Genomic DNA, 18,777 nt, shown 5'->3' with positions numbered 1-18,777 from the left:
CGCACACTACTAGTATCAACATATCAAAGTATCGCGGTACGATTTGAAGTTTATTAGTAGTTTAGATGTAAAGATTGGGTGCAGACAGTGGTTCAATTAGTGTTGTATTTACCCCTCGACCGCTAGATGACAGCGTTGTGTTCAGATCCCACAGTTCTGATTGGATAAAAAGTAAACGTAGTTTTTATGTATATGATGGTGTGTTTTTAGACTATGAGAGTTTTCCTAAAATATGATAAGATATATAAATTGTTTGCAATGTCGCAATAAACCACAATATACTGAATCATAACTCCACTACAGTGATGCACATCACATCACCAGGTTCTTGCCAAAACCACTCGCAGCACTTATTCGCGAAGCCACGTGTTCCAGTAGCGCTTTAACAGCCGCAGCGACAGAACGGACACTGGCACCGTTGGCGCACGCCAAGCGAAGCAGCCAACCCTGGCATGATGCAAGTAGCAGTCGCAAGATTAAAAATGTATCATGTTCCCAGACAGACATCAGCTTCTGTCTGGGTTCAGAGACAACACAGAGAGACCCATGCCTGGCTCGGGCTCCCCTCCGTCTGTATAAATAGCACAAAATAGCTATACAAGGTCTCAGCTCTTAAAAATCTGCATAATTAAACGGCTGACATGTAAACATAAAGTAAATCAGAGTGGGTTCGGTGTGAGACTCTGTGTCCTGGAGAAACTTACCGTTCCTGTGTCGGCTCTAATGAAAAAAGCTCCTCACAGAAAGTTCTTCACCTAATGGTGATGAAGACGCTGCCTGATGCCTGAGACACTGTTCTACCAGAGTTCTGAGAAGAGCTCGGCTCTAGAACCTGCTTTTAAAACCAGATCATTAAAATGGTGGAGGGATACATGCTGCCTTTAGGGTGTAGTGCGGCTACAGAAAGTAGTCCCTAAAGAGAACTGGATTAGTTGAGGTTCTCTATTCACTATTTTACCATCATCATCTTTATCATCATCTTTATCATCATCATTATATATAAAACTCAGAACACTTGTGTATCTTCACTGGTAGGTTGGATGGTAAATAAAATATTGGCTATATTTGTGTTGTAGTCATGGCAACCGACGCCTGATTCCATTCACCACCACCTTAAAGAAATCAGACTGGGTCCGTTTCTCTAGTATGAAAATATAGTAGTGCTGAAATTCATCACTGCTGTCCAGCATTGAGGTCCTCCATCCTAACCACAGTACGGTCTAGGCATCAAACTAAGCCCATAATAGACTATTACTTTTAACCCACTGCAATCATCTCTATCACAATCCTATCCTAACCGCCCTAAACTTCTACTGACCACCAAACCCACTTCCCAGGTTCAGCGCCGTGCTTCCGGCCAATCAATCAGACAACCAATCACTTCATAAAGCACAAGCTGCTGGACGTGGAGCCATGCTTGGCCCTTTAGACTGGTCGGGCACCCAACCCCCCAAGCCCAGAGCCCTAGAACTTATCCCCCTGATCCCACTATGGAGAGGGAGGGAAAAAAAAAAAAACCCTGTTGTTCAAAGTAGTGCCAGCACACGGGTGGGAGTGAAGATCTGGAGTGGACTATGGGAATGGACTGGAGCAGCCTGCAATCACTACAGCTTCTGCAACGTAACCAGAGTAACTCGTAAAAATGACCAGTTTGCAGCGTTTAATGTGTAATTAATTATCTCACTAATTCAACAAAACTAATGAACACATTCTGCAGCAGATAAACACTGATGAACCAGGCGTGGGCTAGAGGGGTATAAAGCCCCCCAGCATTGAGAAGCTGTGGAGCAGTGGAAGAACTGTGGAATGATGGCGGTGGGGCACTATCCAGTACTTTTGAATGGGATAGGATGGGGTGGTGATCATCCTCAAACATCCTGACCTTACTAACATGCTTGTTGCTATATGCAATCAAATTCTTATCACAATGTTACTTAAAAAAAATAAAAAAATAAAATTAAAAAAAAAGTATAAAGCCATCCACTCTGGACAGTAGAGACAGTTACAGCTCTTTTTTTTATCTCCTTGACTTTGGAAGAAGCCATAAACGAGCAGGTGTCCCATTACTTTTGTCCATTCCCTCTTTAACTTGGGGAAACCACCATACCATATGAAATGAGCCACCACATTTAAAGTCCCGCCCACCTAAAAAGCTCAATAAACAGAAAAGGACGTGTACTTAACTAACCCTTGCGCCAGCAATTCTACAACAGAGGTCATTCGACCAGAGATTCTCTGACGGCTATATCTGCTGAAACCGAAACGATTCGGGTATCTTCAGACGTCCCTAAAGAGACACGTTTCTGCCAACAAGTGGAAAATGACTCACTGTTGCAGGAAGAACAAACCTGATGCAAAGTTGAACGAACTGCAGAGACACTAAGAAAAGACTTTTGCTGCAGAGGAGCCTCTGGAGCTGCCGTTGAAGCTTTTGTGAATCCCTAGGGTTGTGACAATGCCTCGGAAAATCGTGATCCTGCTCTGTTAAAACTGTAACACCATGCATTGTGAAGCATAGGCACTTCTATTTATTATGATTTAATTTTTTTCCCTAATTTTCCATCCAATTCATGTGAAGTCACCCTATCACTAGCAAAGCCCCCAACACTAGGAGAGCCACCGCCTTATTTCCAGCAGATGGAGCATCGCCGGTACTTCTCTACGAGGACTACTAGGCATTTGCACATCTGTGTCAGCAATAGGCGCAACTGGGTGTCCACAAACATTTGGACATACAGTGTACCACCAATACTGATGAAAGCCTAGGTGCATATCATACACCAAACGATGCATCAGACGGTCTCTTGTAATGCTGTAAACCTCGAAAAGTGTGTGCGACCATCCTGACCAACAACGGTCCCAGATGATCTCCTGCAGGTGTTCCGATACCTATGAATATAATCAATAGTAGCCTGAAACACAGATCATACAAGCCAGTGCAGATACGATCTAGGAGACTGACATTATAAGCAGCGTGGATCCTGGTCAGCTCACAGACCGTCTGCCGCACTCCTGAAAAGGCGCCTCTGAAGACTAAGCTAAATGATCTGTATAGATTTCTGCTCAGGTAAACGGAGGATCTAAAGGCTGCACCGCTCACTAATGGCTAGCTGAAGTGTGTATGATAGAGAGGAGAAAGCGCTACCACACAAGACTTCACAGCTCAGTGTTTACACACAGACTTCACATTAGGCCTGTCTCTATCGATTACGGCAGTAGTCGGGCTGTCACGACCATGTGATCTTAGCTGACAACAAATTCTTACATTAATAATCACAATTAAAATAGTGTATATATATATATATATATATATATATATAAAAACTCTTAACAACACATGGACATTATGGGCATTTAGCAGAAGCTCTTCTCCAGTGCTTCACTGTGCTTCTACTCAACTAGGACCCAAAAGACCCTCTAAGCTTTGACTCTACTAAATACAGAAGTCAGTACAGAGACCACAATACTCAACACTACACTTCCCCCCCACCCCCCAAGTACTCTTGGAAGAGGAGGGTCTTCAGCCTGCGTTTAGGACAGCGAGCGACTCTGCCGTTCGGACACCGAGGGGAAGTTCGTTCCACTGCTTCAGAGCCGGACAGAAAAAAGTCTGGATGCTTACTTTGTTGTGGATCTTAAAGGATGGCGGGTCAAACCGAGCCATACCTTCATATATGAGGGTGGGCAATATGACAATATTTTTATCATATTGTGACATATCATAACATGATCCACAATCAGCTTTTCTGTGTGTATGGCGGATATCATCAGTGCTCAATAAACACTCAACAACTGCATGCTTCACTCTGGGCTTGGGAGTTTGGGTGCCTGACCAATCTAAAGGGCCAAGCATGGCTCCACCCTGCGCTTTCCGGCTCCCCACCACGTCCAGCAGCAGTTTATGCTTTAAAGACTATAATTAGTCTTGTTTAATTGAATATAGTGCAACAAACTAAGTGACAACTACGGTGCTCAGTATGGGGCAGTATTGGGATATCAGTGTTTAAACTCTTTCTCTGTTGGTGCATTTTGTCTACACGTCAAAATATGTCTTTAAATATCATGATGTAGCTAGGCAAATTAGTAGTAGTCTGTAAACTAGTCTAGTACAGAACCATGTATCAAGTCAAAGTCAAATAATGTTTCTACTGCTGTCCCCAATCATTTTGCCCCTCCGACTCAATTAGAGTACTTAAGTACAGTTAAGTACAGTCCGATACCGATCCAATACGATTCTACTTTCTTATGTAATTAAAACCATATCAGATGTGCTAGCCAGAACATCAATGCTACAGTAGAACCGCTTTGCTTGGTCAGATTTTATTGGCAGTAAATTGGCAGTATTCTCTATAGGGACTAGACAAGCTATGTATGTGTGTGTTGGTGTGCATTTGCACATCTGTGTCAGCAATGGGTGCAGCTTAAAGTAGCTGAATGCATCCATTAGAAGAGGTGTCCACAAACATTTGGACATTGTGTACTTTAGAATAAATAAATAAATAAATAAAACTGTAATACAGTTACTGTACAATATTAATGAGCCACGGTTTTCGCAGTATCAGCAAACACGTGGCTTATAAACGCTAGGATTTGGATTTGTGATCTCCCAAAAAAATTATACACCAAGTCAAAAAGGTTCTAAGTGGTACAGAAAAAGAGTACAGGAGCTTCTTACACATAGAAGAACTGAACCAGGCCTTTCCAACAGAACCTTTGGAGAAACACGTGGCCACTGAGATCTGACCGCCCCATCAGTCAGTAAAGCACTGCTTCATTAAAACTGCTGGATGAAATTAAATCATAGTTTCATATCAGCAGGTGTCAGTAAGCTCCTTTAAATTGAGGTTTTCACACTGAAAAGCCCTCAATCTGGACCTAAAGGTTACTCCATAATCCCCATAAAAGCATGCACCATCAGTGAGGGGCAGCTCAACCGGACACACTGACGTGTCCCACAGAGAATGGAAGACAGTCACCAGCAATTAGCATGCCTGCATTTGAATAATGCTAATTTCTGGCTATTCACTTTCATTCACTGTTAGCCACATTAGCATTTCTGACTGACCATTTCCCTTTCAAGCTTCGAGCCCAGGGTTTTAACCCAACAGCCACAGCTCCCACATGAGGTTCTCCACAATTTGCATTCACAGCTGTAGCACGAGTAGTCTTTGTGGTAGCCTGATCATGAAATCAGAACTAGCAGTGGACCCTATTTACTGTGTGATTTCATTTGTAGCAAAAGTGAAAAACCTTCCTTGGGGACGTAAAACCCACAGAGAAACAGAAAAACACCCGAACGCTGTAAACCAAACAGTGTCCAACGCCAGCAGCTTTACAGAAATCCATTAATAAGCCAAAAGATCAACAAAACCTAAAACCCCTGGAGAGTAAGCCACAGTGACGAAACCTCCTCCTTCTCCACCCATCCCAATTATAAATTATTAAATAAATAAATAATCAAACTTCGGTCATAACTCTCAAACTTTCCTCCAGTCACGGCAAAACACTGTCCCCTTCACTCTCTCTTCTCCCAGATTAAAAAAAAAAAAAAAAAATCGGCCAAATCTACACCCTTGTTACTCCAAACTGCAGACGCTCAGACAAGTCATGTTTGGTATCTGAACTACTGTCTCTCTAAATTGCCACATCTGAGAAGAGGACCGGAAGAAGAACTCTGCACCCTTTTTGAGTCCACTTAGGGTGTGTTCACACTCAGTTCTGAATTTAAACTAAATTTAAATAGAGAACCAGCTGCAACCGACCTCAGCGCTTGTGTGAACTCTTACTGGGATTCAGTGCTCTTTCCGGTTCTCTTCAGCACCGTTGTGATCTCAGACCACTTTCTGTTCACATTATAAGTAACAATGAATTGTGGGTAGTGTTGCTCAAGTTCATCATATAACCGCTCTGACTTGCCCGTCTGAAGGCCATTAAAATCCATTGTTGCTACACGGACTGATCTTCTATACAGTGCATTTCTAACACTGTATTTTATTATACTGTACATCATATATTATATTGAGGGCTGAGCGTTTCTGAGGTAGGGAGGTTTAACTCCACACCTCACACCAGCTTTTAATCAAGATAAAATATCTGTAATAGTCTGGATTTCTTTGGTGTTTTTACTGTAAAATCACAGCACTGCCGGCTCTTGGTGAGATCTCACAAACCCGAGAGCAGCCGTTCTCCTGAGGAGTTTGTTTCCTGCTCACTAAGCTCCAAGACTGTGGGAGTGTTTACACGGTAAGCCCTGAGGTTCGAAACTTGAAGCAAACCGGGGCGGTTTCTTTTCACACTGCCTAAACCAATCAGAACCCCACCACAATACGAAGTGCAACAGATCTGGACTGATACCACCTCCAGAGGTTTGTGAAATGGGTTCGCTCAGAGCGGTCTGAGATCGTCTGGCACGTTCTTATATTCATGCTGAAATGGTCCAAGTGTGAAGAGCCAACACCCTGCCTCCCCTTTAGACCCAAACTTGGAGAAAAACACATCGGTGGAACTCACTTCTTTCTCTGTCTGGGCGCAGGGGACGGTTGGGCTGCCGCGGACGGAGCATCCTTCCGAGGCCGGCCTCGGGGCCGCTTGTCGGTGGAGGCGGGGCTTCCGGTGGGCGTGGCCACAGAGCCACCGAGTGGTGGCGTGGATCCTTTGTCAGAGGGGTCCAGAATCTTCTCCTCTGATGACATTCTGAACAGAAAAGAAAGAAGGTTCAACACTGAGGACAGACAGATAGAGCATCTGTCACATATCCAGCTTTTGCTTGACTGCAGGGGCGCACAACTCCGGTCCTGGAAGACTCCAGCTAAGTGTGGTAGCTAAATAAACCAGGACTGGATTTGTGTGCGCCCCCCGCCCCCCCAATCATGACCAATGCTTTACGCCATGTTTAGGACTCTTAACAGTTAACGGCCTCAACTTAGCCGGCCTAAAGACCTAGTGGACCTAATGACTTCTAGTTGATTACATTAGGGATTAGCAACAGCCGATAAGGAAAGGAACTCTCTGACTGGAGCTCGTAGAGCTGGTTTCTACATGGAGGTTGTTAGTTTGTTAGATTCCTTCGAAATTAAGACCTTCAATTAGGTCTCGTGAGGTCAATTCATCCACCTGTGACTCGAAAGGTATTAGCAACCCGTTGCCCTGCAGACGCCACTCTGCACCGTGACGATGAAGATGAAGATACAGATAGCCCAGTGACCGTGATCCTGCCTCCAGCATCCGAGACAAAGCCGGGCCACAATCACACCGATCACAGACTGTTCAAGGTAGGCTGTCTCAGTCAGAACAACACAATGCCATTACGGTCAAGTGCCTCTGTAGTATCTGTAATTATGTAATAATCTAAACTGTTCCCTCAGAGAACAATCTTATTCCGAGAGGAAATGAAATCCTGAGCAGGTGGACCGCCGCTGGAAACCTCCATTAAACAGGGCAATCAAAAGGAACTCTAGCAGATCTACACCTTCCCGACATACAGCCTTTACAGCGCCAACTACCAAACTTTACACTCCCTCACTGAACATCTCCAAAACGGTAACTTCTCAACTTTGACTGTAACCAGGGTAACCACGGTAACCAGGGTAGCTAATTTTAACAAACAAACTAGTAGACACCGAATTATCCATAGTGGATACCGAAAAATTCCTACTGGACACTGAATGACCCATCCTAGACACTGAATAATTCATAGTAGATACTGAATAATTCACACTGGATACAAAATTATTCATAGCAGATACTGAATAATTCACACTGGATACAAAACTATTCATAGCAGATACTGAATAATTCACACTGGATACAAAATTATTGATAGCAGATACTGAATAATTCACACTGGATACAAGATTATTTATAGCAGATACTGAATAATTCACAGTATATGCTAAATAATTCATAGTAGATACTGAATAATTCACACTGGATACAAAATTATTCATAGCAGATACTGAATAATTCACACTGGATACAAAATTATTGATAGCAGATACTGAATAATTCACACTGGATACAAGATTATTTATAGCAGATACTGAATAATTCACAGTATATGCTAAATAATTCATAGTAGATACTGAATAATTCACACTGGATACAAAATTATTCACAGTAGATGCTAAATAATTCATAGTGAATATTGACTAATCCATGCTAGACACTAAATAATTCACAGTGGATACAAAATAATTCATAGAAGATGCTGATTAATTCTTACTGAATAAATCAGTAGATACTGAATACTTCGAAATTGACCCTGAATAATCCATAGTAGACACTGAATAACTCACAGTAGACGTGGAATAATTCATAATGGATACTGAATATTCCATAGTAGATTTTTAATTATATATAAAGTATACTGAAGCATAATAGACACTAAATAATCTATACTAAATATTGAATAATTCATACTGGATACCAAACTATTCATATCACATTCTTATTTTAAAGTATATCCATAGAGGACATTGATTAGTCCAAAGTCATTACTGGACAATTAACAGCGTAATGCATACTCATTAACAGTATATACTGAATGATTTAGAAGAGCTACTATATAAACCACAGCAGTAACTGAACAATTAATAGCGGATACTGCAGAAGTCACCGTAAATAACTGAAAACATCAGCTGTTACAACAATAAATCATAACCGTTAGAGAACAATTAATAATAATAACTAAATTGTTCATAGAAATGACTAAACATACTGAATATGTGGACACTGTCTAGTTCATAATACTATTATGTTTACTACTCCTATTTATAATAACTGTTTATTTCTTGTTTACGACATTACGTTAGTGCCAAACAAGTTTCAGCTGATTGATCACTTTCGAGTTGAGCTGGTGTTGATCTGTGATATTGTTCGTGTACATATCTATAAATCAATCCACCTGGATCAGCATCACACAGAAACAGAACAATAATAAACGCAGTAAAATTCTCTTTTAGTGCAGTAATCCAGCGTCACCTAAACACTACCCCTTGCGGATCAGCTTCAGATATCAGATACGTCTATGAGCATCTTTACCTTTCTACCTTTAAGGGCTAAGCTTTGTACCTCACTCCTATAAACCCCCTCCTCCCCGCTTCCCACCTCCCTCACTGATAAACCGGAGGTAAATGAAGGAAAGCTTGTTTCTCAACAGGTTCTCCCAGACCCCGCGAGCCTCCACGCTGCTTCAGCGAGGAGTAAACACAAGCCACTGCTGTTGAATGATGGCTGCGCTTCTTTAGTTATTCTGGCCTGGCGTGACGCCTCTGACCCACCTGTTCATTCAGCTGATGGGGCACGACGCCAACGGGGCACTGCCTTTTCTGGGAACTACACGGGATCCCTCCCTCAGCTGGGCTTTGTATGAGTAAACAATTACAACACCTCACATGCTTCTAGCCGTGCATCTCTCAAAGAGGCTGGGCGCTCAGTTAACAATGGGCTCTGCGTACACACCGCCGACCGCCACGCCGACCAGGCTAGCAGGTCACGTACCATCCTGAAATGCAAAAAACAGACACTCTCCTAACCAGGGCGTCTTTCCAATCGCACAGAATGGGACCTTTCCTTTGCCTGTGGCTCGCATTGTACTGCTCCATCAAATTCCCCACCTTTCCGCAGAACTGTGCGTTGGAGACGAACTCATTCTGAGTGGAGGTTTGGTGGGAAACTGTGATACACTGTAGAAGAACTGACCAACTCGTTTCTCTACAGTGGCGGTGAACAGAACCATACGTTGGTCGCCATGACAACACGAACATAGCCATTATTTTATTCACCACCCAAACCCACCAGTGAACCTTCACGTGTCTCCCACACAAATTTTTAAAAGAATAATAATAATAATAAGGGACTATTTTCCGCCGCACAACAGCTTGCAGTACGAATCCCTCCACCTCCAAGTGTTTCCAAAACTCCACCACAATGGACTCCTACAATTAGTCCAACCCCTTCTGGCACTGTTAGAACCACTTTCTGCCGGTTTCTTCAGAACCTTGTATGTGCATCCCGTCACAGAGAAGAACCGGTTCACCACTGTAATGGTTCCTCACGTCCCCAGTTGCCTACATACGATAATCTACTCTCCTAGTGAGAACTTCAGACCCAGAACTTTGGTAAAACAGTGTCTCAGGCATCAGGCAGAGGTTTTCAAACTGTCTGTGAGGGAGATTTTACAGCTTTTAGAGCTTCAGATGGAACCGGTCTGGTTTCATTTACCACTACTGCGAACAACTGACTCGGGTTTCTCACCAAAACCAATCTGATCGACTTCACTGCGCAGAAATTCAGACGCATCGATGGAATTCCACTTACAGGCCTGGATCAGCCTGGCAAAAACAGAATTCCCAAAGATCCCAAGTGCTTCTGCGTGGGTGTCTGTGTGAGGTTCAGAACCACTGATCAAGCCATGGCTCCGTTACTGGTTCTCTTCATTGGCTGTCATGACTCAGCATGCACTGAATCATAAGCTTAGCTGGCAAAAGCTCTTGAACCGTTAACTCCGGCGACTAGAGACAGCACCGATCCAACACCGGGTTTGGATATGAGGCTGGTATCAGCAGAAGATGCTAGGTGGGACAAAGACGAATCAATCTGAAATCTCTCTGCGATTTAATGCTAGTTGAGTAGTTTGAGCATGATCTACGACCCACTGCGGCGAAGAGCTTTGACCGCCGACGATCTCCTCTCGTTTTGAAGAGCGGAAAGTATCGGCCTACTCTCGAAACCTGAGCATCAGTCTCGGCCCCTCAACTCCAGCTGCATCCACTGCACGGCGTTGGCTTTTCCCGATTGTTCGGTGGACGTCTGTCTGCACGTCTAACTACAAATTAAGCTTCCCACACTAACGTCCATCATCAAAACGATGGACGTTAAACCAAGCTTTTGAGATTTTACCGACAATCAGGACGAAACTAGGATCAGGACTACGAAGCCCCTCCAAACTTGAGAGAGGGGGTGGGTTGGGGGGGTTACAGCAATGGTGGCAACCCACAAGTGAGGCTAGCTTTTTTTTTGTTTCAGGAGTCTAAAGCACTTAACCTTCTCCATATGCGACCAAATCATCTCTCCCCACCCCAGAACAGCAGTTACTCCAGCCTGAGGGGGGCAAGGAGGAGGAAACCCCCCCAAGAAGAACCTGATAGCCTTTGTTTAAGAACTGAACAAAACACAAAGCAAGTGGTTCACATGAGGGGGCATGTCCAGCTTCTTGCCTTTGTTCACTGGGCTCAGGAGCCTTGTGCTGAGGAGGGATGGGGCAGTAAAGTCCAGTGTGTGCTTAGAAATGACCATTTTAACTGAGGCACCTGGTTCAGAGTTGGTAGAAAACACAAAACACTGGGAGACGCATTAATGCCCCCCATAAACGAGGCTCGGTTGAAAGGGGACTGGGGTGGGTATTGGGGGTATTGGGGGTACTTAGGGTCTCTCCTGAAGGATTAAGCAGGTTTCTGACGCTGTAGGAACAGAAAATCGCCTAATTTTCGACTAATCGAGCAGAATCGTTCAGGCGTCCAGGCCTTGCGCTCTCTCGCCTGTGGAGCGGGGCTAGCACCGTACATCCCAACTTGGAAATAGCACAGGATACAAGCTGGAATATCACTAAAACTGAGCCTTTCTGACTAAAATGTGGTCCAGATGTACCCGAGCTGGTGTTTTGAGCAGTTCTAGGGTTAGTAAGGAGGCTGGGAGAGGCGGATAGGGGGAATTAGCGAGGGTGAAGTGTTGGGGTGTCGTGTTAGCGTTAGCTGGATTTGTGGGTGAAGGCTAACGTTAACGTAGCAGCAGCAGCAGCAGCAGCAACACAACGGCCGGTCAGTTCGGCTCCATTCGCGGCTATAAACGACTTACCTCTCCGACCCTAACAATGTTTAGACATTTCCTTCATGGTAAGAACCGTGACAGTACTTTAGTGTAGTGTTTCCGAGGCTTTTTTGGGGGGCTCGGGAATGTTAGACCGTTATTATTATCCCCTCAGAGAGCTTCGAGTGAGCGCGAGCGAGAGGGAGCGAGAGCCAGAGAGAGCGCGAGCGAGAGCGCGAGTAACCCACACAGGGCTCCTCCACCACCGCCACAACAACTGCGCTTCAAAAGCGAATGAAAATCCAGTTTTTTTGGGGGGAAAAAAAATATAAAATCGCAGCGTGATAATCCCAAAAGATGATCCCGACTCGCTTCGACCCCCTCAGTTTGTTTTATTCCGTTTCATCACGAAACCCTTGAGGGGTTTACATCCCGGTGCGGAGGGCTTTTCTTCCAACGATGCCTCTCCGTAAACAACTCATACCGATCCGCCGCTTCACGGAGTCCTTACGAGCCGGCGGCAGCACGAAAAAGCCCAGTTTCCATTAAAACCCAGCGAGAAAAGCTTCGGCTTCGAAAAGCGAGGCTTTTACTTTTTAAACCAGCAAATGATTCCGCTCGGCTCTCCGCTGTAGTGCTGAAGCTCCCCAGAGGAGAAAAAGAGAAGGGAAAAAAAAAAATACACCGCTACACCAAACACATCCATACACGCTCACTTCCGCCCATTAGACCCACTGTCACACCGCAGGATCGAGCACAAAAACACCCCACAAAGATCAGCTTCCAGAAAGGGGAGGAAAAAACGAACCCTTTAATTTCTATTTAGATCCAAATGTTAAAGTTGTAGCTCCCACTCCATGGTAGCCATATTTGAGTGCGGCCGAAGCACAACCCCGTAGTCTTTAAAAAAAAAAAAAAAGAAAGCGACGCCCAGCGCAAGTAGTGCCGCACTCCGGCCAAAGCAGTGCGGCACGTTTGTGGTTTTTCCGAGCGAATTCGTCGTTTTCGACAACAAACCGGGACGAACGGGGATCTCCGGGCTGCACTCGTGCACATAAACCGGTGGACAAAACGATTTTTCCTCTCAAAATAAACTGACCCTGCGGAGGGATATGCTGGAAAGCTCAGCAGGTGAGGCGACTTTTTTTCTTTCTTTCTCTTTTTTCTAAACGAGGCTCCGCAAAACCCGGAGCGGAGCGGAGCGCCGGAGCGGGAGCCACCGTAGACAAGGTCCCAGAACTGGACTTAAAGGGTAAATCGACCCTACGTTTATTTACAGTTAAAACGATACGATGTGAACAAAGTTATTCAGAGTGAGACTGAAGAAAACGCTTCTTGTAGATGAACATAGCGAGGCAGACTTGTTTACAGTGCTGCTGAATGGAACCAGACGTCGGATCCTTCAAAATCCTGTCTCTACATTAGTGCTTTTTCACAGTTTAGAGCTAAAAGGACCAATAAAATGCTGTGAAATTGAATACAGTGGGATACAATCTTGTTGAAAAACTTTAGAAGCTTTTTTTAGTAATAAATATGATAAATATGATAAATCTGACTTTTTGGAGATGCACTGTTTGTCCAAATGTTTGTGGACACCCCTTTTAAAGTGCACGGATGCTCAAATACACACACAGCTTGTTTAGTCCCTGTCGAGGAGTACTGCCAATAGAATAGGACTCTCTGGAGCAGATCAATAATGAACCAGGTGTGGGCTATAGAGGGGTGTAAAGCCCCCAAACATTGAGAAGCTGTGGAGCAGTGGAGGAACTGTGTTCTCTGGAATGATGGATGGTGGTGGAGCTCCATCCTGTACTTATGGATGGAATGAGTTGGGGAGTTGGTGATGGATGAGTTGGTGGGGTGGTGATCATCATCCAACATCCTGACCTCACTAACTATCTCCAAAATCTAGTAGAAAGTCTTCTTCCCTGGACAGTAGAGACAGATACTCCAGGATCAACTCCTTTAATACCCTTGATTTCAGAAGAAACCATGAATGAATGAGAAGGTGTCCCAAAACTTTTGTCCATAGTGTAAAAAGTGTTTGCATACAACGATGAAAAGTTCCCTCAGAGAAAGTTATGGTCGAGTTGGTTCAGCTCCTGGACTATGTACCTGTAGGTCACCCCTCTCACTCCTAGGTGACCACCATAACCAGCACAACCAAGTTTGAACACCACCATGACCTAGATGGTTGACCAGCATGAGCAGCATGACCATCATGACCACGCTGCTTGACCACCATGACCTGCACGACCAAGCTGGATGACCACCATGACCTGCACGATCGAGCTGGATGACCACCATGACCAGCATGATGAAGCTGGATGACCACCATGACCAGCATGATCGAGCTGGATGACCACCATGACCAGCATGATGAAGCTGGATGACCACCATGATCAGCATGATGAAGCTGGATGACCACCATGACCTGCACGATCGAGCTGGATGACCGCCATGACCAGCATGATGAAGCTGGATGACCACCATGACCTGCACGATCGAGCTGGATGACCACCATGACCAGCATGATGAAGCTGGATGACCACCATGACCTGCACGATCGAGCTGGATGACCACCATGACCAGCATGATGAAGCTGGATGACCACCATGACCAGCATGACCAAGCTGGATGACCACATTTACTCGTAAGACTGAGCTGGCTGACCACCATGACCACGCTGGTCCCCTTGTATGACCAGCTCTACCAAACTAGTCAACCATATGAGCAGCTTGACGACCAGCCTGACCAACCTGGTCATGCTGATAGTCCATCTAGTCTATCAAACTCAGATGAAAACATGCACTTTGCTGGTCAAGAGCTCAGCTGATCAACCACCTTGACCAGTTTGCCAGTATGGGGTGTGTTTTCACCAGGATGAGCAGCTCTGATGACCTCTGGAGGTTGAAGACTTTGGTAGGGCTCTGTGGGGACAGTACTGGTCAGAGCAGAGATCCATTCCAAATCAAACACTGCCTTCACAGAGAGAAGCCCCCTTAACGGGATCTTGACTTACTGAACCAGATGAGTCAAACCTCATCAGCCTCACTGCACTGGAGCACCGCGGCCTTCTGCAGTGCAGAGGTGCTTCTCCGTTCCTGTTGTCACAGTGCCACCTAGAGCCAAACCAGTGCACTGAGCAACTAAGTTCAGCTCTATGAACTGGTAGGGTTCTTCTGCTGAGCGTCTTAAAGGACATCAGTGAAAACTCCTTAAAGCTTGAGGAAGGATCATGGAGTAGAACCGAGATCCAAAAGGAGAACATCTCTTAGATCATGAGGTAAAACCTCAAGGAGGAACCAAGAATCTTATAGAGTTCCACCTTGTTTCACATCTACCATCCAGTACGAGTTCCACCTTGTTCTACATCTACCATCCAGTACGAGTTCCACCTTGTTCTACATCTACCATCCAGTATGAGTTCCACCTTGTTCTACATCTACCATCCAGTATGAGTTCCACCTTGTTCTACATCTACCATCCAGTATGAGTTCCACCTTGTTCTACATCTACCATCCAGTATGAGTTCCACCTTGTTTCACATCTACCATCCAGTATGAGTTCCACCTTGTTCTACATCTACCATCTAGTATGGTTCCACCTTGTCCTACGTCTACCATCAAGTATGAGTTCCACCTTGTTCTACATCTACCATCCAGTATGAGTTCCACCTTGTTCTACATCTACCATCCAGTATGAGTTCCACCTTGTTTCACATCTACCATCCAGTATGAGTTCCACCTTGTTCTACATCTACCATCCAGTATGAGTTCCACCTTGTTCTACATCTACCATCCAGTATGAGTTCCACCTTGTTCTACATCTACCATCCAGTATGAGTTCCACCTTGTTCTACATCTACCATCTAGTATGAGTTCCACCTTGTTCTACATCTACCATCCAGTATGAGTTCCACCTTGTTTCACATCTACCATCCAGTATGAGTTCCACCTTGTTTCACATCTACCATCCAGTATGAGTTCCACCTTGTTTCACATCTACCATCCAGTATGAGTTCCACCTTGTTCTACATCTACCATCCAGTATGAGTTCCACCTTGTTCTACATCTACCATCCAGTATGAGTTCCACCTTGTCCTACGTCTCCATCCAGTATGAGTTCCACCATGTTCTATATCCACCATCCAGTATGAGTTCCACCTTGTCCTACGTCTCCATCCAGTATGAGTTCCACCATGTTCTATATCCACCATCCACTATGAGTTCCACCATGTTCTATATCCACCATCCAGTATGAGTTCCACCATGTTCTAAATCTACCATCCAAGATGTAGTTCTATTATGTTCTGTATCTACCATCCAGTATGAATTTTACAATGTTCGTTGTGTTTATTTGATTATAAATTATTGACATATTATCGATTACACACTGTATGTCCAAATGTTTGTGGACACCCCCTTTAATGAATTCATTTAGCCCCAGCATTGAGGAGCTGTGGAGCAGTGGAAGAACTGTGTTCTCTGGAATGATGGTGGTGGAGCTCCATCCAGTACTTTTGGATGGGATGAGTTGGGGATGATGAGGTGGGGTGGTGATCACACAACATCAAACATCCTGACCTCACTAATACTCTTGTGCCTGAATGCAATCAAATCCTCACAGCAATGCTTCTCCAGAATCTAGTAGAAAGCTCTATTTCTTCTCTGGACAGTAGAGACAGTTCCTCCAACAAAAGCAGGATCAACTCTTTTTAATAGCCTTTCAGAAGAAACAATGAATGAATGAGCAGGTGTCCCAATACTTTTGTCCATAGAGCGTATGTGTGGTAAATATAAACAGGTTTAGACTTCTACAATTTGACCTAATTGTAATTACCCATGGATGTGGCCAGGGGGCAGTGTAACATTGTGTATATGAGACTTTGGACTTCACAGTGAAATCTGAGCCATTTCAACACACACACACACACACACACACACACACACACACACACACACACACACAGAATGTATTTTCTCATATACATTCAGCTTGGCCTGGTCAAACATGCTTGAGGTGCCTTATTAAGGAAGTCAGCCGCGTCCTGTAAACGCTGCAGTTCTGGAGAGAGCTCAGATTAATAAAGCACAGAGACTGACTTCAGATCAGATGTTCTGCTTCACAGAGCTGAAAACTAGTGAAGCCAGTCAGTGTAATTTACACAGTACCCCCAAAACTAATGTTCTGCGCAAAAGCAGACCGATTAAAAATACACACACACACACACACACACACACACACTCACACTCAGCTGTACATCCAAGTACTTCCAGACCACCTGTATGAGTGTGAAGAGGAGCAGCCTAAACCCACCCTCCAGTAAAAGTGTTGCTCCTGCAGTGAAATCTTGACTGCAAAGGAATCAGGAACCAAACCATGTAGCAGCTTTTTCTGAAAACTCTAAAAAAGGAGCTTCTCCGAAAAGTGCAATGGCATGTACAGTACAGTCGGGTTCAGGAGGAGTAGCAGTCGGGTTCAGGAGGAGTAGCAGACGGGTTCAGGAGGAGTAGCAGTCAGGTCCAAGGGGGGTAGCAGTCGGGTTCAGGAGGAGTAGCAGTCAGGTCCAAGGGGGGTAGCAGTCGGGTTCAGGAGGAGTAGCAGTCAGGTCCAAGGGGGGTAGCAGTTCGGTTCAGGAGGAGTAGCAGTCAGGTCCAAGGGGGGTAGCAGTTCGGTTCAGGAGGAGTAGCAGTCAGGTCCAAGGGGGGTAGCAGTCGGGTTCAGGAGGAGTAGCAGTCAGGTCCAAGGGGGGTAGCAGTCGGGTTCAGGAGGAGTAGCAGTCGGGTCCAAGGGGGGTAGCAGTCGGGTTCAGGAGGAGTAGCAGTCGGGTCCAAGGGGGGTAGCAGTCGGGTTCAGGAGGAGAAGCAGTCGGGTCCAAGGGGGGTAGCAGTCGGGTTCAGGAGGAGTAGCAGTCAGGTCCAAGGGGGGTAGCAGTTCGGTTCAGGAGGAGTAGCAGTCAGGTCCAAGGGGGGTAGCAGTTCGGTTCAGGAGGAGTAGCAGTCAGGTCCAAGGGGGGTAGCAGTCGGGTTCAGGAGGAGTAGCAGTCAGGTCCAAGGGGGGTGGCAGTCGGGTTCAGGAGGAGTAGCAGTCAGGTCCAAGGGGGGTAGCAGTCGGGTTCAGGAGGAGTAGCAGTCGGGTCCAAGGGGGGTAGCAGTCGGGTTCAGGAGGAGTAGCAGTCGGGTCCAAGGGGGGTAGCAGTCGGGTTCAGGAGGAGTAGCAGTCGGGTCCAAGGGGGGTAGCAGTCGGGTTCAGGAGGAGAAGCAGTCGGGTCCAAGGGGGGTAGCAGTCGGGTTCAGGAGGAGAAGCAGTCGGGTCCAAGGGGGGTAGCAGTCGGGTTCAGGAGGAGTAGCAGTCGGGTCCAAGGGGGGTAGCAGTCGGGTTCAGGAGGAGAAGCAGTCGGGTCCAAGGGGGGTAGCAGTCGGGTTCAGGAGGAGTAGCAGTCAGGTCCAAGGGGGGTAGCAGTCGGGTTCAGGAGGAGTAGCAGTCAGGTCCAAGGGGGGTAGCAGTCGGGTTCAGGAGGAGTAGCAGTCAGGTCCAAGGGGGGTAGCAGTCGGGTTCAGGAGGAGTAGCAGTCAGGTCCAAGGGGGGTAGCAGTCGGGTTCAGGAGGAGTAGCAGTCAGGTCCAAGGGGGGTAGCAGTCGGGTTTGAGCTTTGTTTTTGTTTACCACACGTCTATAACACAGCAACACCTTAGCAACTGACAGCTTCACCAAAGCAACGCCATAGCAACCACCATAGCAACAATGTCATGCCACCCGGAAAGCAAGACTGATGCTGAGCTCTCCGGATCATCCACTTCATTCAAGTTTCAGCTTCTCCCTTCTGATGTAGATTTAGGCTCCTGTGGGGGAAAGTTTAGAAGGTTATAGAATTTTTGTTTATTGTTAAACCTGTACTCTTATTGGGTATTTTGTGATTCTGTGGACGTTATTAAATGCTGTGGCTTTTATTTTTACGTTTTATATTTAG

At 45.6% G+C, this 18,777-nt stretch overlaps 1 protein-coding gene across 8 annotated transcripts in view; it reads right to left on the bottom strand.

Moving 5' to 3' along the window:
* kmt2cb (lysine (K)-specific methyltransferase 2Cb) overlaps nt 1-12,694 on the bottom strand; it is a 93,101-nt gene extending 80,407 nt beyond the window's left edge. For all 8 annotated transcript variants that reach the window (XM_072688449.1, XM_072688451.1, XM_072688454.1 and 5 more), the window contains exons 1-2: nt 11,854-12,694; nt 6,511-6,693 (exon numbers count right to left, since the gene is read on the bottom strand). In XM_072688449.1, coding sequence (XP_072544550.1) covers nt 6,511-6,692 — 182 coding nt within the window. In that variant the 5' untranslated portion in view covers nt 6,693; nt 11,854-12,694. The remainder of the gene's footprint in view (nt 1-6,510; nt 6,694-11,853) is intronic.
* Between the last annotated feature and the right edge of the window lie 6,083 nt (nt 12,695-18,777).

Source organism: Salminus brasiliensis, chromosome 9, assembly GCF_030463535.1.
Source record: "Salminus brasiliensis chromosome 9, fSalBra1.hap2, whole genome shotgun sequence".
Taxonomy (NCBI): domain Eukaryota; kingdom Metazoa; phylum Chordata; class Actinopteri; order Characiformes; family Bryconidae; genus Salminus; species Salminus brasiliensis.
This window is presented reverse-complemented; position numbering and strand designations above follow the sequence as displayed.